The 20,266-nt window shown below is 38.5% G+C and overlaps 1 protein-coding gene across 1 annotated transcript in view; it reads left to right on the plus strand.

Moving 5' to 3' along the window:
- ASXL3 (additional sex combs like 3, transcriptional regulator) overlaps window positions 1-20,266 on the plus strand; it is a 114,283-nt gene that overhangs the window by 83,819 nt on the left and 10,198 nt on the right. The window contains exons 11-13 of the mRNA XM_017727397.1: window positions 10,504-10,600; window positions 11,075-11,180; window positions 17,492-19,433. Coding sequence (XP_017582886.1) covers window positions 10,504-10,600; window positions 11,075-11,180; window positions 17,492-19,433 — 2,145 coding nt within the window. The remainder of the gene's footprint in view (window positions 1-10,503; window positions 10,601-11,074; window positions 11,181-17,491; window positions 19,434-20,266) is intronic.

Genomic DNA, 20,266 nt, shown 5'->3' on the forward strand with positions numbered 1-20,266 from the left:
GCGTCAAGTTTAATACAATCAACTGCTGTATTTCATACAATAGACAACTAACCCATGGAAGTCTTTTGCATACTAAAAGTTAGTATTGATTGCTGCCACAGTTTAACTGATATAAATAGAAGATGGTGGATGCATATATATGAGTAGCAGCCACAGTTAGATCAAACAGTCTGAAATATTTATGGACATTAAAATTCCCTTTCTCAGTCTTATGCCAGCTAAACTAAATAGAAAACTTTTATTTGACAGCTTTCCTAGTAATTGGCTATTATGTGGTCTTTCACAAGCTTTATCTGCATAATCTGTTCCTTGCAATTATCAAGGGTTAGCTCAACCTCTGCTTTGATCTGATGTTGTTACCATATGGTACCACTCAGATATGATTAAATGCTGAAAAATACAGTATCTCTGCTTAGCATTGAGTTGTGTAGCAGAAACACTACCATCAGAAGTGCAGCCATTGTTTAACAGAACTTACAGATTTTTTGTAACAACTACAACTGCTTTTCCTTTTGATCCAAGTGCATTCACACTCATTCTCTTTTATAGACTTGCCAATTGTTAGAGCATCCTTTTAGTTTGGTCCCATTTATCACAATCTCTTTGAATAGTAGTATGTAAGTGGAAAAATGACTTTTAGATAGGTAATGGCATACTTGAACAGTCAGCACTATTCTATAGGAAATGGAGAAACTTAATTATTTTCATACTAGAAATACATGCGAGCTCACTTAAAAGTATTTTGCTGATGGATAGAAGTTAAGTTTTATAATTGTCATCTATTCTTTAACAAGGGAAGCCCTAGCTGTGGATAACTCCTTGACATAATTGGTTCCCAGGTCATTAGCCAAAGTATTGAACAGGATAATGATTGTTTTGCATTATTGTAGAGAATTCAGGCTTTCATAAGTGCAAGCAGATCTTGTTAGTTTCTGAAGAATGTGTCAGTCAGAACATGAACAGTCCAGAGACCTAAAGGAGCACATACAGTAATAAGTTCTGTTCCACTTTTTAGTATCTCATCCATTTTATTACGAAAAACGTTCGTATGGAGAAAGTATATGGCCTTATAATACTACTACTGTCTGCAGCCATTCAGTATTTCCCAATGAGAATGTCTGTCTCTTCTGTCTCTTTCTCATTGGGCTTAATGAGAAATCTCTTCCACAGGGTTGCCACACTCAGCCTCAAGGCAGAAAGTATCTACCTTGACTTTTAACGTGCCTCAAGCTGTCAACTGCTAGTAAAAAAGTTGTTCATTAATTAGGATCCTTCCAGCCATCATGAAGCATAACTGGTAGCAGATACAACGGGTTTGAGAGTGAGGGTTCCAGAAACTGAGTGTAATCTAAGGTTTTAATTGCATGCAGGCAAGCTAAGCCATTATCTTATGAAATCACAGTGTTTCTGAAGGTCATTCTGTCCAAAGCTCTTTCAGATACGAATCACGGGCTGTGGTCAGGTATATTAGACTGCATAGAGGGACTCGACTGGAAGGGCATTAAGAGGTTAGAGGCCTGGAAGCCAGATTGCAAGGACTGGCTCTTAAGCACCTTTCTTTGAAAATGGATGTTGGCAATTGGTCAGAAATTAAACATACGCAGGAGCACTTTTAGTTTTCTTTTTAATTATGATGTAATAGATGGCAATTTGATATACCATCTTGAAGTAGAAAACAAGGCAAAAAAGGACAATTTATCTTGTCTTCTCTGCACTAAGGCAAAATCAACAGTGTCTGCTCTTCTTTATATTGTCTAAAACTGGTTTTGGCTGTTCAGTGGTGGAGAATTCACAGCCTCTCCCAAAGAAATCTAGTGCTTCATTGTTTTCACTGATAGAAAGTTTTTTCCTCAGGGTCTGATCTGAATCTCTCTTGCTGCATTTCTGACTGTTACTCTTTGTTCGTTTTGGCATCTACGTGTAGTGTGGAGATTGCTGTGTCCTTGTTTCTTTTTCTTGAGAAGCAGCTCATATTAATGCAGTCTTTTTAGATCTAGGACGTTAAATCTGTTCTCAGCCTCATTTATCTTGTTTGCATTTTGTATGGGTTCTGAGTTACATCAGTCAGAATTGAATATATTACTCCAACTCAAGTGATAACACCAAGGAGAGCAAAACTCATTCCTCTGCTTTTACACAGTACTCCTGTTTGTGTTGTGCTCATCTTCTTTGCAATTGCAAGGTTGATTTATATTCAGTTTGTGAACAGTCCATCAGTACAAGTACCTTCCTACAGAACCATTGCATAGCCACTTCGTTTCCTCATTTTGTATTTCTCTAGTTGCGTATTATACAAGAGTGTCAAACTTTGCATTTGCCACTATTGCAGTGCCCTGCTTATCCCTGTTGTTTCCAAAGTAATTCACAAAACCATCAAGAGAATTCTGAATTTAGGTTGTGCATTTCAGTGTACTCGCCCTCTGACTGATACTATTTTCAAATTACTTCCATCTTTTTATCGTGCCTCTGAATATATAGACTCCCAGTTGATAATAAATAAACAATTGTTCCCTGAGTAGTTCTTTGGCAACCTAATTAGAATTTAAATATCCTGGCTTTGCTTAAGAAAATGTTGAACAACACTGCATTGTTACGATCAAGATATACAACTTCTGCTGCTTCACTTCTATCTCTTTTATGCTGTCAGAGGGAAAATAGACTGATCTGATGTGACCTATTCTTGACAAATCTGTGTTGGCTGTTGCTCAGCTCCTGGTTAATTTCCAGGCAGTTGTGTGTACTGTGGTACCTTACATGGGTTAGTGGTGGGCTTGGCAGTGCTGGGTTAATGGTTGGACTCGATGGTGTTAAAGGTCTTTTCCACCCAAATGATCCTGTGATTCTATCTTGTGCTTTAACCACTGAACGTATTTTCCAGAGCATGAAGACAGGTGGAAGAAGCAAGGTATTTAAACACAGGTTTCTTGGGTCAGCTGAGAGGCTAGGACTTAACTTCTTCAAAATGTTAAAGGTCCCATGTAGATTCTGGGTTGTGTCTGGCCAGAATATGTCCGTATCAGTATCTTAGGACACCTTACATTATCACAAAAAAGAATGGCCTGTGTGTAGGCCATAGACTTCTGAAGCTGGCTAAGTCTGTAAGTCCTTAGCTTTTCTTACACCCTTCTTTAGACACAGGTGACTCTTGTGTACTATATATGTATAACTAGCATGTATGATTTTGCATTTGTACTCTTCATTTCTTCAAAATCCATCTTTTAACAATTCTGAAACAGATTCATATCTGGACATTTAACAGGCTAGACTATCAAGCCTAGATGATTTGAATGCATTTAAGTAATATTTATTGCACTCCTTGCTTGTTCAAGGTCAGTTTTTTGCCTTTTGTTGCAGGTATTAATTGTATTAAGCACCTCAACCCAGTAGATTTGTGGTGAAGGTTCATGCAAAAGAAAGGAAGTATGAGCATTAGCTTTGTCTCTGTATTCAACTAGTTTTCTGCCAGTGTTGCACAGTGGGCTTTTTCTTTCATCATCTTCTTGCTTTAATGTACTTACAGAATTATTTCTTCTGGAGTTTGATGTGTCCCTTTCCAACTGTGTCTAATTTTGGCCCATTATACCATGTTCTGCTGTGGTATTCCTGCTTAGTAAGTTGACCTCGTTTCCATTCCCTACATGCTGTGAGATCAACAGTGAGATCCTAACTAAGACAATGTGGTCTTATTGTACAACCCCCATTACTCCTTTGCAGGAGGCTTTGCATGCCATGTGGTCAGCATTGTTTATTTAAAGAACTGTGACAGTTTTTTTAACTCCTTTTTCACTAGCACCATGTTCTTCGGGATTCTTCCAACGAATTCTGCATTTATGAAAGTATGCCTACTTAAAACACATTTTTAAAATTCTGTTATCATTTCTTTCTTTTCTTCTTTTATCACAAACAACCTTAATCTTTTATATTACTATCAGTCATGAATTATCAGATCATCATTTTGCCAGTTAAGTCAAAAATGTCAATTGTCAGCTAAATCTTCCAAGTCCTCCTACGTACCGTTTGCAGTTCTTGCATTAGTGTTCAGCCATCAAAGACTGAAATAAATGTACCACTTCCATCACATTATCCTCTTCTTTAACCCCTCCTTTTATAAATAAACTTATTTTGGCAGTGGATCACAGAACAGGACTTACTTGAATTTGATTTGCCCATACTATTGGGCCGTGTGTATAAGTGCAGCATTCAAATTTTGGCGAGATCATCAAGTCTGTCTATGGAGCACATTCCTTTCCTCCACAAGGGCTGTTTTCAATCACTGCTTACCTATTGCCATATCTCTAAACCTTCTTGGGGCATCACCACATGGTGAAGATGACAACGCCGTTCTGCCATAGCACCTGTTAAACCACAAGTTCATTACCAGTATATGTCTGTCACTGCTGATAAAAATATCAACCGATCCCTAGGTTCCGTGATGATTCCTACAGCTTCCTTGTTGCTTCTGATCCACTCAGTCTCATGTCTGGCAATATTCTTAGAGTGAAGGTGGAGGGAGATCATGAACAGTGAAAATGGTAGGTTTTGCAGGTATCATACCTACCAACACCTTCCTGAGGTTCTTCACATGGTCTCTGTTGTCCTCATTCCCTCATTTCAGATGATGTAGAACAAGTCAATACTTGAGCATAAAGCTCTCTGAAGTGTTTGCCTTCAGAATATCAGTCACTAAAGTTGCTGCATCTTCAGATGCTCCACTGGCACTGTACAAGCATCACAGGTCAGGGGGATGCTGGTGCCCAGCACCAGAGCACTGCATTTTTTACAAATTCGTGTTACAAAACAGTGGTGTCTCTCCACACACATAAATAAAACATAATGTTTCCTGTGTGTGTTATAAATGCTGCTAAATTTTTCATTTTTAATATTTTGGAAGCTTTAATGCAAAAGCCTCAAAATGTATCTTCTAATATCTTCCATCTTTTGTAAATAATTTCTTTTACATACCTTTGGGAAAGTATGTGAATTACCGGATTTTTCTTCCCCCAGGATAAAATAGTTAGTAGCAATTTTTAGAAAGAGTATAAAAAATGAGTGGTACTGGACTCTTCATATGGATGAATCTTCACTTCTCTTGCTGATTTTTTGATTGGTTTTATATTTGTATTTTTGTTTGTTTGGGTTTGGTTTTGTTTGGTATTTTTATTGTAAGGCTAAGAGAATTGGGATGGTTGAGCCTGTAAAAAAGATGGGGAAAAACTTCTTTGCAGGGCCTGTTGCTATGGGACTGAGGGGTAGTGGTTGTAAACTGAAGGAGGGTCGATTCAGATTGGATATAACAAAGAATGTTTTTTATGAAGAGGGTGGTAAAACCTCCTGGAACAGGTTGCCCATGGAGGTGGTAGGTGCCTCATCCTGGAAACTTTCAAGGTCAGTTTGGGTGAGGCTCTAAGATACCTGATGATGAATGTGTCCCACTGATAGTTCAGTGTGTTCCTCATTGCAGAGGGGTTGTACCAGATGACCTTTAAAAGGTCCCTTCCAACTCAAACTCATCTATGATTCTTGTTGAATGGCATGATACTCACACATAAGCTTTCATGTAAGAAATACATTATACTACACGAGAACTGGGTACAGTGGATCATTAGAAATTTTATAAATACATTAGGAGAATTTTGAATCATTTGAAAGAGATATAGAAATAATAAATGGACTAATTCCTTGTCTTTCAATCAGATAACCTACCAGTATAGACCTATGCTATGGGACTGAGGGGTAATGGTTGCAGTAGTTGCTGTCTACTTACTAAACCACCAATGTGCATCTTCAGGTTGAGCTAAAAAAATAATCCCTGCCTTATTTTCAGAAGAGAATTTTCAGTGAAACTTGGAGGAAAATAATTGAAGTAGTTGTTCTAGAAAGGTTACTCAGTTCATTTTGATAAGAGTGTTTGACATTTGCTTTGTAATGCAAATAGATGCTGGGTTTTAGCAGATACGTTTTGGGGTTGGGTGGTTTTTTGTTTGCTTTCAATAAAAAGAGGAACTTTCAAAAGCCATTGTGAATTCTGCATGAAAGTATTAATTAGAAAACATAATTCTAGCATTGTGCTTAATCAAAAAAACCCAGAAATTTACAGCCCAACAGAATAAAACATAAACTTTCCAACAAATGTTTGTTGTTCCAGCTCATTAACACACTGTCTCTGTTGGACAGCATTTTTTAAATACCATGAAAATTAACAGTGTATTTAAGAACTGCTTTATTGGCATGTTTCTCCAAATTCTAATTTAGAGCTAGTGGTTAATTGTGCTGTCTCTATCATCAGAGCTTAGAGAAGTGAATACACTCTGTGGCTTCAAAATTTCCCCTTTAACTTGTTGGCTCAGGTGAAAATGCGTTCTCCAAGTGAAGAAAGAAAAGATTTCAGTAGAGGTTGTTAGCTATCATTATAGAAGGATGACCTCTTAGTCCTTCAAAGTTTAACAGAGAATAAAATATGTCAGCCTGATTTTGCATGATAGCATATTGAGAAAATGCATAAAACATCTTTGTTAGTTTTGTTGTTTCTGATGGACTCTTTCAAAAATACTAGATGTAAAATTACTTGGGTTTTGTCTGTTCCAACTTGTTCAAACTCTTTTTCACTGTGTAGAAATCTTTAAATGAACTGAAAATGGCTAAACGATTGAACTTTTTGTTAGTTTAGTTTGGATAGTGGTACCCACTTTCTGCTTAGGGCTTTATGCTTTCTATAAAATCATCAAAATTTCTGTTTCATTCACTTTATCTCTTTGGCCATTATGAGTTTCTTTAGCATTTTTGTCCTCATCTTTTTCTCTTTGAGCTTTTTCTGGTTGAATAAGTTCTTCCTTTTCCATTCCCAGCAAATGTTTTCTTTGATCTCAAATCCCTAAGCAAGTTTGGGGCTGCACAACTTTTTATTTCTTCCATTTTGAATATTGGTATCCATATATGTACCAAGTCTAGATAATGATGTCTGCTTTCATACATTCCTCTATAATGTTTAAGCATGAAATGTTTCTTTCATGTGTTTTAATAGATCATTGTAAACTTCTCCTCTAATTAATTAGTGTTTTTCCACCTTCTGTATCATTAGGTGCTCTTGTGTTTAGATTTTGGTTGTTCCAGCTACATAAATCTTCCATGAGTTATGTGGTCCCATGAACACAGGTCTCTGGAAACGCCCTCCTGTGCCAGTTCATCAGAGGCAATGACTATCATGAAGTCAGTCAGTGACTTCATGTTTAGTTTGTTGTTCTTACATTTCTTAACCTAAGCATCTTTAACATCACCTTTTCAGTCTTTTGGACACAGTTCCCCAGTATTTATAAGCTGCCATGTGTATCTGGTTTTTGATACAGTTCACAAATGGACAAATGGTTATTCCATTGTTAGTTGACCTAGAATTTTTTTTCCTCTTAGGTAACAAATATAATTCTCCCTTTTTGCTATTCGTTCAGGAGTTTGTTTCCCTTTCCTTTTTTTCTTTTACTGATACTTACTACTTGGCATTTTTTTATGGTCCACAAGAGCTAATGACCTTTACCCATGACCTTGCTAACATTTGCTTTCTATTCTGAAGTTCCAGCCTGTGCTTTTTTCTCAGGTGAACTAGCTCACATTTAAATTTGTTTGGACCTTTTTCTAGCATTTAGCTCTGGGCTCACCATTTCTTTTTGAAACTTTGTAAGAAATTTGGGCCCAGAAACTTGGCACTTTTTTCCAAAGTATGTTAGCCAACAAAAATAAAAGGTGGGGTAACTCTTCCTGCAAAGCTTGCTTTTCTCCTGTCCTTACAACAACAGGGTTACAATGGAGCTAATACTGTTCTTCTTGTATTCACATGGCAATATAACTTGGCAGTCTTTATATATGCTCTTCATTTATGCAGTCTGGTGAAATAGCTCGATCATACTTGGCTGCCAGTTCATATTATGTTTAATGCAATCTGATAGTTGATTGCTGCTGACAAGTGGAAACCTCTTCCCACCTATTGTGGTACATTCCAGCTTTGCATGAAATCTAATAGTCGTGTGACCTTAGAATAAGTTGGGTAATTTTTCTCATTTAACAGAAAATTATTGTCCACAAATCATTACTTTCCTATGAGATCTTTTGATCTGGCTGATGATACAGCTACACTGTTTGCCATCAGCTGAGCCATGGAGTTTCAGGAGGTCCATACCTTTCAGACACAGTCTGCAGTTAAATGTGGCTAAATACTGTAATATAAGAATTTCATGTCTGTATGACTCTTTTCTGCAAAATACTGCCAGGCTTAGAGACAAAATCTTGAATTTAATGAAGATTGAGTACAACCTACGCTGACATGTGGGTGTTTCCATTTCATCTCCTTTTATATTGAAACTTAAGGTAGCTTCAACACCTTTCTTAGAGGAACAGAGTTGTTTATTTAGTAATTTGTGATTCTTTTCTTTGTGGCTTTGCATCTGACCTTTCTAGAAAATTGTCTAAGTGCTGGTTTTGACCATGTACTGGTTTGTTTGTTCAGGTGCAAGAGGGACTGGTACTTAAAAATCCCACTTTAATGTATTAATTGTGGAATTTAAGTATTTCTGGTAAAGCTCATTTGTGCAGGAAGAAGATGATATGTCATAGTACTTTGATTTATACAATAAGTACATGTTCTTTATGGCCTTTCTCACCTCACTGGTTTTACTTTCTTGCTGCTTCTGCTGCATGTTTCACTGTTTCTTTCCAGTTTTTCTTTAGTTTCAGCATTAGTCATAGCCTACCTGTAATTAATATGCATGTGTTCCATAACCCACATCATGAGATGTATAGAAACGTTACATATCCAGCCCACTTAAATCCAAATTCTATGACATGTTGGCAAAACAATGCCATAATGTAGCAGGAAAGCACAGGCGGCAGTACTGTAGGTTCATATCCTGCTGAGGAGCTCTGTACCACACACATTTTCTTGCTGGAATCAAATGCCTTTAGCATTACCTACTTTTCAGAGTCCATGCTTATTGCTATTTCTCTGTTTACTACTTCCCATCTTTCTGGTTTATTCCTCTGAGATAATTGTGGGATGGGATGTTGTTGCAGCGGGGATTACTGCAACAAGCGTATATCAAACCAGGAGTCCCGTGGAAAGGAAATATATATGGACAGATTCGTGGTAGATGTTCAGGGATGTTTATTTCTCCAGCCGCATGGCCGGGGCAGTGCTCAGGAATTCTGCGGTCACGGGACCCGAGGGTCCTTGGCCTCGCCAGGGAACACAAACCAACCAGTGGGGAAGGAGGCTGACCAGGGGGCAGGGAAACCCCGTGTCTCCCCCCCAGGGCCCATCTCCCAGGGCTACACGGCAGGGGGGGAGACCCCAACAGGATGTCACTAGGCAATGAGTAAATTAGCAAAGATTCTCAAAACAGGGCCTGTATTATTACTGAAGTGTAGAGCTCTGCGAGGGAACTACATCGAAATATCATTCAATGTTTCTGGCATGCCTGTGTATTTGTGGCTCCTATATGAAACAGGCACTGAGAACTAGAGGGTATTACTTAGCTAAAACATCTGTTAATATGCTGGAAAACATGCTGGATTTTACTGCTAGATTACAAATAGTGTTGTCAAACATTTATCTCTTACTTACCTTGAAGGATGTAGAATAGTGGGAGTGTTTTTTCTAGCAACATTACCTCTTCTGCTGCTTCCTCTCTTTTTAACTTGCTAATTTGTTTTTATTGTCTATTTATTATGCTAGAGGTGGTACCCACTGCTAATTTGTTTCATATAGTTACTTTTTTCATTTATTAGAATTCCTTTGGAAACAGACATATCCTCACAATCCTGAATATATACTTTAAGTTTTATGGTAAAAACTCAATAGTTGGATTGCTTTTAAAAATTATTGTAGAAAATACTGTGATTAAGACTTTTCATGTCATCTTATCACTGGATATTTGACAGATGTAGAAAATAAAGATAATTCTAATGTTCTTCCACAGTTCTCACTTTTGATGCCTATAAAATTATGAGTAGAGCTGTTTTCAGTTTCAGTGCTGAGTTTACATCAGTTCTTTTGTTAAGGATGTCTGTCATCCACTCTGGCCAATACAGCTTATGAGCTAACATGAGTATTAGGTTTTGTTTAGAAGCAGCAAAGTTACTGTCATCATTGCATTTAATTAATTTGTTTTATACCATATTATAGGCAGATGCACAAGTACAATAATGATCTCGATTTTTGATTGTACAATGCCTCTAGACACAGTCTCAAGACAGGGCTGTGATTAAAGCACATCCATCAGTTGTAAACTGAGTTACCATCAGTAACACTTATGACTGAAGAGAGCACATTGATGCTGGATTAGTTCACTTCCACTTACAGTAACAACTATCCTGAAAATGCTATTTTAGTAGTAGCCATTTTCTGTTCTTCCCACTGCCTACACTTTCCCTGTTTCCCCTAATTGAAACTGTTTTGATGTGATCTTAGCTGATGCTGTTTCTGACACTATCTTCTGCTACCACTGGCTTATTTTCTAGATGGGAAGCGATGGAGTTTTGCGCCTCAGTAACTCTGCTCTAAATAATGAGTTCTTCGCATATGCAGCACAAGGGTGGAAACAGCGATTGGCAGAAGGTAACTCTCTGCTTGCTCTCAGGTTTGCCCAAGGTTAATTGTTTTTATGAAGAATGCCTCTTTTTCTACATTTGAGAAATACTTTTTGAATAGAAACTGTAATAGACCAGTAATTCAGCAAAAGATAAGTTGCTGATTCCATTTTGAATTTAGAGTACATTTTTGCAGTTTGCTGTGGCAGCTTATTTTGACAGTTAAAGAAAAAAACACAAGTATTTCTGTCACTGTCAGCCTCCTAAACATGAATGCATGCAACTAAATCCCGCCAATATACCTTTGAAACACTGATGTAATACAGTAAATCAAATCTTTCTGTGTCACTCTCCCTTTTGGTTGTCATTATTTTTGTTTGGCATTGTTGGATGACTGTGTCAGAAATCACTGTATGTCATCACTGTATCTGCAGTTTATAATTACCCATATTAAGCTAATCCTTGACAACTTTTATTCAATATGTTAGTATTTGTTTTTTAGGAGAATTTACACCAGAAATGCAGTTGCGCATCAGACAAGAGATTGAAAAGGAAAAGAAAACAGAACCTTGGAAAGAAAAATTCTTTGAAAGGTTTTATGGTGAAAAGTAAGTACTGAAGCAAATAAAAGGATTTTTTTATATTTTGTTTTAGGAGGAAATGAAAATATAATTCTATGCTTCACATAGCACGGTCATATGCTGTAAAACTTAATAAAGCAGTTATCAAGAGCAGTCATTCCCCAATATAAGAAGTTGTGGGTAGAATTATAGTCGTGTATCTGCACTTGCATTACAATTGCATTTTTAGAGAGTCATAACTCATCCATAAAAATTCATTCCAAAGAGAGCTTAAGACATAAGCATGTGAATATTTTTTAATTATCTTTTAAAAGATAGCATTAGGGCAATTCCTCCCTACTGCAAAATATAAATACAGCTTCTACAGATGAGAAGACCAGTAGCAATATTTCTGTATGTTTTAATTTATTTTTCCCAAGCTAGTTGCAAAGTTACTAAAATCAAATAGAGATTCTTTTATTTTTTGACTGAGATGGCCCATTGGCCTGAGAAGAATATATGATATAGAAGAAATAGCTCGGGATAAACAAAAGTGACAATGACTAATCTAATTTTAGAAGTGAGACACAAAGAATAAATAAATATCTTTAACTGACTAAAATTAAATATAGTACCACTCCAGGTGCACAACTGGGGTGAGTCAGCACAATTTCATTGATGATGATATGAGATGGCACTCTTTAGCAGGTGAAGATTCAGTTCTTAATTCCATTTTTTTAAAAAAAGCAAAATTTAAGGAGATTCACAACTTCTTAAGATCCAAGAATTTTCCTTTTAGAAGTTATTTTAAGAAGTTAATTTATCAATACTTAGAATTATATATCTGTTTTTAAAAATACTAAGAATTTATTACAAAGTATAAACTAGCTATTTAAAAGTTACTGATTTCTGCTTTTTATTTTCAAGTATTTTTTAATTGTATCATAGAACCACAGAATGGATAAATTTGGAAGGGACCACAGTCATTCATCTGGTCCAAGCTCCCTGCTCAAACAGGGTTATCCTAGAACACATGGCACAGGATTGCCTTCAGGCAGTTTTCCAGTGAGGAAGACACCACACTCTCTCTGGGCAATCTGTTCCAGTGCTCGGTCACTGCACAGTAAAGTTCTTCCTCACATTCAGAAGGAACTTTCTGTGCCTCAGTTTCTGCCTATTGCCTCTTGTCCTATGCTTGGCATCACTGAGGAGAGCCTGGCTCCATCCTCTTGACACCCTCCCTCCCTTTAGGTACTTATAAACATTGATAAAGTCCCCTCAGTTGTCTCTTCTCAAGGCTGAGCAGGCCCAGCTCACTCAGCCTGTCCTCATAACAGAGATGCTCCAGTCCCTTCATCACCTTTGTTGTCCTCCCCTGGACCATCTCCAGGAGCTCCATGTCTCTCTTGTACTGAGAACTGGACACAGCACAGAACTGGACACAGCACCCCAGGTGTGCCTCACTAGGGCTGAGTAGAGGAGTAGGATCACTACCCTTGACCTGCTGGCAGTGCTGTTCCTAATGCTTCCAGGACACCATTGGCCTTCCTGGCCACCAGGGCACCCTGCTGGCTCAGGGACAGCTCATTGTCCACCAGGACCCCCAGGTCCTCCTCCGCAGAGCTGCTTCCCAGCAGGGCCGCACACCCTCCCTCCCTTTAGGTACTTATAAACATTGATAAAGTCCCCTCAGTTGTCTCTTCTCAAGGCTGAGCAGGCCCAGCTCACTCAGCCTGTCCTCATAACAGAGATGCTCCAGTCCCTTCATCACCTTTGTTGTCCTCCCCTGGACCATCTCCAGGAGCTCCATGTCTCTCTTGTACTGAGAACTGGACACAGCACAGAACTGGACACAGCACCCCAGGTGTGCCTCACTAGGGCTGAGTAGAGGAGTAGGATCACCACCCTTGACCTGCTGGCAGTGCTGTTCCTAATGCTTCCAGGACACCATTGGCCTTCCTGGCCACCAGGGCACCCTGCTGGCTCAGGGACAGCTCATTGTCCACCAGGACCCCCAGGTCCTCCTCCGCAGAGCTGCTTCCCAGCAGGTCAGCCCCCAGCCTGTGCTGGTGCCTGGGGTTATTCCTCCCCAGGTGCAGGACCCTGCAGTTGCCCTTACTGAATCTCAGACAGTTCTCTGCCCATCTCTCCCATCTGTCAAAATCCTTCTGAAGGGCTGCACAGGCTCTGGGGTATCGGCCACTCCTCACAGCTTTGTGTTGTCAGTGAACTTGCTGGGGAGGCATCTGCCCCTTCATCCAAGTCATTGATGAGTAAGTTAAACAGTACTGGGCCTAGTATTGAACCTTGGGGGACACCACTAGTGACAGGCCTCCAAATACACCCCATGACAAAGATTACAACCTGGTGGGATCTGCCATTTCAGTCATTTCTCAATCTACCTCACTGTCTACTCAATCAAATTTATGCATTATACTTAGCAGAAAAATTATGCAATGGGAGCCATCATCACATAAGTTGTCTTAGTTTTGCTGTCAGATGTTTTTCACTTAAGAAATCCAGGGCATAGGGAACCCTTCATATAAGTGATTATCTTAAAGATTAACAAAAACGTTTCTGCAGTAACAGTACTACTTGTCACAATCCGCTGCTTTGACCATTGGGAAATGTAGTGAAAATGAGACAAGAAATGGACAGATCCATTTTAGTACTTTATTTTGTGCACCCTTGCTAGATGCTTTGCCCCGGTGTATTTTTTCTACAGCACTTTATCTTTACATATAATGGAAATTCTAGGCTCTGAATGTGTCAGACTTCCTTATTGTAAGGTGCTTAATTTCTTAGTAAACAGCTTTGAGACTTCAGTTTAGTCCAGGTGTTGATCCTTTTAGTATCAAAAAAATACTAGTTGGGTTTTCAGATAAAGAACATAATGGCTTTTCATTATGCATGTCAAGAGAAGAGTCGGTGACTAACCTTTCACAGAGGAAAGGTCTGTGTAAGATACTGGTATAGGGCATTCCACAAGAAGTAGAATATTAGCAGCAATGCAGGAGTTCCTAAGTCAAAAATGACTGTCACATGTACAGAGAATGATGCTCATAATTCTGCAGAGCCAGCCGTCCTGCTGTGCTGGCTGAATGCTGGATACCATAGTGGTTGGCAGATAATTGCTCAGTCTGTGATGATACATGTCATTTGGTTTCATAGGTTTCTGACATCAACACTGTTATGCAAAATGTCATATTGCACGTAATTTCCATTTTGACTGAAGTATTGAATCTGGTGCTCCCTGCCCTTTCCCCTGCTTGCATTGTTTCACTTGCATTCTTCTGCTTGGCTGTTCTGTAGGCAGATCTACTTTGCTGACTTAAGTCCTTTTCCTCACTGTTTACTGACTGAATAGTAGCTTTTGCAGTAACTTCCACCTTGTGTTGGTTCATGGGCCAATCCTGATCGGTGATCCTTGTGGATCCATTTCAACTCAAGATACCCTGTGACTCTGTGATTCTCTCACCTTTTCTCACTTTGGTTTTTAAACTATCATTCAGTATGATTGGGCTTTGTCTCTTTTCAGCTATGTCGATTTGATTGAAGTAGCAGAATTTGTAAGCTTCCCCAAGCTATTTCTCACATGCACTGTCTGCAAAACTAATCTGTCTTGCAGGCTAACTTGCTCACTTTACAATCAGAGTAGTATTTTTGCTCTGACTTAAGCGAATTTGATCTTCAATATTTCATAAGTAAGTTCAGGTTTTACCTTCTGCTTTGAAAAGAACCATTAATAGATACGGAATCTTTGTAAACATTTTTATACCCTCCACAGTTGATGGCAATCAAAGCTTTTTCCCTGTTAGCTCTAAGTGTTGCATCTTGTGTTTGCTCTTATCTGTACCCAGGCTGTTTATCATGGCACTGTCTGCTGTAGTTTACTTCCATCCATTTTTGTTCTTTTTCCACTTCCTCATGTTTGTTCATTTTTCCTCTGACTTTCTTCAAAATACAAAAACTTACTCTGCAGTCATTTATCTAGGATCAGCTGATTCATGCTGCTAGAAATCCACATTCTTCTGGCTTGTTGCCCCAAGATTGCAAGGGTTATACTCTATTATATCAATATATTATTTCTTTTCCCACTTTTGAGAGTTACATGTCAGGATAGTACTACCAGCTAGATGAAAGCTTTTATGGAGAGGTAGACCTCCTCCAAATTTTATTGCTCATTTAATCCTTTTCTTACCTTGGTTTTTTTTTCCCCCAGTACTACCTATCACAGCACTAGAATATCAGCATTCATATGTCCTTGAGTAGCTGTTTGGGTTTTTTTACTGGATGACTGAGTGCCCTTACTTTACCAGTTGAATCATGTCCTTAGCACTTTCATTGAAATCTGCTTGCTGCTGTGCTCATAATTTTGTGCTGTTTTGCAAACTTTGGGTGTCTTTTTCTCTAAGGGAAAAGACAGATCAGCTGTTTATTTTGCAATCTGAGATTGTCTTAAATATGCTGATCTTGAGCCTTCTTCTTCAGAAAGCTTTTTTCTTTACTGCAGTCTCTTCTTCAACATAGTAGCATTTCCAATATTGAAAAAAACGGTTAATATTCAGTACGTGTTCTGCTGGCCCTAATCTACTTTATCTTATTTTCCTTATAGTTCTTTATCTTCAGTTTGTTACTAGAATGTGTGTATTTGTGTAACGTCTGTGTGACAGTTTCATTCACCTTTATCCTGTCCTTCATTCCTTTGCTGATTTTCAGTCCATAAAGATAACCATCAGGCAATATCTTTTCATGATGTAAGCCAGCTAGAGAAAATAGACCATTGATTCAGTTTTCAGTAATGGAGTGGATTTGTTTTCCCTTCGCGTTTTCTTGACATAACTTTGGCTCCCTAACACAAGGAATTTTAGAGGAAGTTACTCATCTAAACCTAGGTAAACTAAACTTTACACACCTAAACTTACAACCTACACTTAGACTGTATGGGGAACTTATAGTCTATGCAGAAGAAAGACACATCTTCTGAAATGCATTCAATGTAGGAAATGTGAATTTGCTGCTCTGAATTGCTCTCTAGAGGATCCTTCCTCAGTGTATTGGTGACATAGGGAGATTTTGTTCATGTTAAGTGTCTAGTAGTAGGCAATAATAATAATTAAGTGTATTTTTTGGGATGCCAATTCCACACTGGGTTGGTTTGGGGGGTGGGGGGTTGTGTTTACAGCTCTCATTGTAATACATCTGTTCAGTATTTTTAAAATGCATGACCACAGATTTTGGTTTTTTATGTGTTCTGTACTTTCATATGAACAGGCCTTTGTGATTTCTGTATCCTTTGGCTATGCACTGACAAGCAATTTTGCTTCCATAGCTTCTGAGTATCTTTTATGCTTGCTTGTTTCCATTTTATTCTTTATTTTCTGATTAAAATGATAACAGAGATCTGTTTTGTCGATTAGAAGATCCTTAAGACCATGAAATTTCTTTTAAGGCTTCCCACCAAGCTTTTGTGTATTTTCTACTGTTATGGAATTGCTGAGGCATAAAGTCTGCTTGGAAAATCTTACTAAACATGCTGAACGCCTGTACTCCCACTGGCCTTAGGAGGAAATGAGGATGTCAGAGCACATACATTTTTTTAAATAACCTCTTTTTTTTTCCTGGCTTTGGTTTTGTTTTGGGGTTTTTTGTGGATTTTTTAAATTCTGCTGAAGTAATAAAACTTTATTTAAACTAGTATTTTCAGAATCAAAGGTAAGAAAATTTTCAGAAGAATACATAGTATATATGGTTCCTTTGCACTTCATGCCTGAGAATGAATGCATAGATTATAAATATGTGTCTTTCACCTCCTTAAGAATGTTAAACTTCTGTCATATGGCTGGCTGTGTTGCCCCTAAAAGCAGGTGAAGGAGGGAAAAAGGGATTTCCTTTTCAACTGTTACTGCTAGAAGAATATACAGGTGCTCATTTCTTCTGCAATGGATGCTTTTCTAGTGTTGCAGTTTTGTGCTGGTATTTAAAAAAAAAAAAAAAATGTGAAAAACCAAACCAAACCAAAACCCCAACGGGAATGTAAACTGAGCATGAATAGTGGTGAATCTGTGTAGCTTGCTTTTTTGTTTCATTCAGGTGCCAAATAGTTAAATAATGAATAATAGATTACTTATTTTAAAAATATTCATGGTTTTTAACACTTGTAAGAAAATCTCAGTAGTTAGGTTTGCAAAATACATAAAACTGTATATAAATTAGTTAGCCACCACTTAAGCAAGCCAGTATTTCAAACTAGAAAATATGTATTTTTTGTAAATAAAAAATGTGGGTGAGAAAGGCTAGCCTATTCCCTTATCCTTAATGTGATGGAAATGCCTATTTTAATTTCTGTTTTTCTTTAGGCTGGGAATGTCAAGAGCAGAATCAATGAAGCTCACTGCAGTGCAGAACAATGATGAAGATGAAAGCAATTCTTTGTGCAGATCTTCTGGCACACCTGGTCCTTCTAAGCAAGCAACTTTTAAGGATCAAGAGGAGAAAGGTGCTAAAATTCCACCTGTACCAGAGAGAGATTATAGTCCATCTCATTGTAGTATGGAACAGGTTCCTGTCAAGGATCTAACGGCAGATTCTGAGGATATACTGATACCTGAGGAATCAGTCATTCAGGAGGAAATTGCTGAAGAGGTTGAGACAAGTATTTGTGAATGCCAAGAGGAGAACCATAAGCCAGAACGTGAGTTTTCTGAGGAGTCTGTAAGTTCAGCTGGCACAAATGAGGAAACAGAGGCAGTACAGCTTGCAGACAGCACTGAGTCTTGTGTCACGATGAATGATGTAACTGATACTGTATCTCACATTGAAATTAAAGTGGAGTTGAAGTCAGAATGCCCTCAGGAGGAGATGTCAGTTGTGATAGATCAGCTGGAGGATTGCATATCACCAGCAAGATCAGCTTCATCCACAAACTCTGTCAGCAGTACAGTTGAGAAGGATTCTGAGTCTGCAAAAGAGCTAATTGTGCCAGAAATGCAAAGTGCTGCTCTGGAAGGCTCCTTGTTCACTGGTGGAGGCATTGCAGTGGATATGGAGCTTCATAGCGACCCTGAGGAACAGTTGTCTGAGAATGCTTGTATTTCTGAAACTTCCTTTTCTTCTGGAAGCCCAGAAGTTTGTATTGCCTCTCCTGGAGGAGACACTCAGTCGACTTCAGAGGAACCCTGTACTCCAGCATCTCTTGAAACAGCTTGCTCATCTGAAGTGTCCAGTTCTGAAAACATTGAAGGTGATATTCAGCAAAAGGCCAATGATGAAAACTTGCACACACCCTTAATGTCGGAAATCTCTCCGATGTCCACCTCACCTGTAACCTCAGAAGCATCTCTGTTGTCAAATTTACCTTTAACATCAGAGGCATCACCAGCTTCTAATTTACCTTTAACATCAGAAACATCTCCAATGTCTGATTTGCCTTTAGCATCAGAAACATCTTCAGTATCTTCTGTTCTTCTAACTTCTGAAACATTTGTGACAAGTAGTTTGCCTCTTCCATCAGAGATATCTCCAGTTTCTAATTCCCCAAGCAGTGAAAGACTTACTCTGCAACAAAGGAAATCACCACGTTTGTTGGAAGACTCCCTTCCCACTCTGAAAGAAGAAAGCCCTGTCATTCCTAAGGTGGTTCAAGAAGAGAATCTTATTCAGCCAAAACAACTTCAGAGTGCCCCTGAAAATATGAAAGTTGGTCCATTAACAATTATACCTGATACTTCAGTATTGGAAGAGTCCCAAAGCAAAAACCTCAGTCATCAGCTATGTAAGTCACATTCTGAAATTGAGAAATCCTGCATTGCATCCATCCCAGAACACACTCCTCCAGAGGTGATCAAAAATAAAAATCACAGTGTTCAGCAAAGAGGTGACAAGAAAGGTGCACTCTTGCCCTCAGAGGTATCTGTCTTATCAGAAGGATCACTTGGCAAAAATATCGAGTTGCTTCCATCAAAGGCACATGATAAACTATATACCTCATCGCTAGAGAAAGCTACATTCTCTGAAGTGTGCAGAAGTAAATCTCACAAGCTAACAGGCAGCACCCAAAGTCGTCTAGAGAGTTCACATTCTTCCAAGTCTTTAGAACCCACAAAATCACCGGAAGCAAGAAATGAAAGTAGAGACCCAGAGATCCCAAAGAGGAAAACAGCAGAACAGCATGGGTTTGGAATCTGTAAAGAGAAGAGAGCTAGAATAGATGATGATCAGCCTAACCGTAGTGTTTCATCAATGAGTCCATCTGATAAGGAGCAGCCACCCAGAGAGGAACCCCGAGTTCCACCCCTTAAGGTAAAGTAGTGAATAAACAGGATGGCTTGGAAACAAAAGGTTTATTATCTCCCTCTATGAACTGCATACAGGCACAGTTCATGCTGTATTTTTTGTGGATGTATAAGGGCTGTTAGTACTGATGGTTTTGTTTTACTATTACATTTCCGCCATGCCAAATTACTTCTGATACAAATATATCTACTGTTGTTCAGTAGGGGTCTTTGCTAAAAAATTGATTTTGTGTGTGGGAAAGCTTTCCAGGATCCAGGGCTTAATCTAATTCAAGATCTTCCCCATCAGTCACACACAGTACTTGTTTTTCTAATTGCCCATCTGTATTTTGTGCTTGTTCTCCTGTGGGTGTGTTCTCCAGAAAGCATGAATAATAAATGTTATCATAACCAATACTTAGAAAAACAACCAGTGCCTTAATCCAGCAAGAGAACCAAGAGTCAGAATACTTGAAGATCCCTTTGCAAGCCCCAGGCTTGGGATAGGCTGAAATGAAAGGTTTCCCAGTAGAATTAACTGGAAACAGAGATCTATCAGGAGGAAGTATCTTACTGATAAATTAATAGATACCTCTGTTAATGGCAAAGAAAAACAAAAAAAATCCCACACCACCTAAGCAAACACTTTCATGTGTATTATTCTGCTCTGTACGAAAGTATATTTCAGTTGAAAAGGGTTTTTTCCATAACAGAGAGTTCTATAGATTTAGTTATATATAGGCTCAGTGTTTTGACCCTTTTAATTTTGTACTTGATGACATCAGCCAAGTTTAAGATCCAATTTGCTGAATTTAAGCCATTGACTTCGCAATACTAGTTCCTGATTATTCAGAAATGCCC

The sequence above is a fragment of the Corvus brachyrhynchos genome, unplaced genomic scaffold (genome assembly GCF_000691975.1).
Source record: "Corvus brachyrhynchos isolate BGI_N302 unplaced genomic scaffold, ASM69197v1 scaffold60, whole genome shotgun sequence".
Taxonomy (NCBI): domain Eukaryota; kingdom Metazoa; phylum Chordata; class Aves; order Passeriformes; family Corvidae; genus Corvus; species Corvus brachyrhynchos.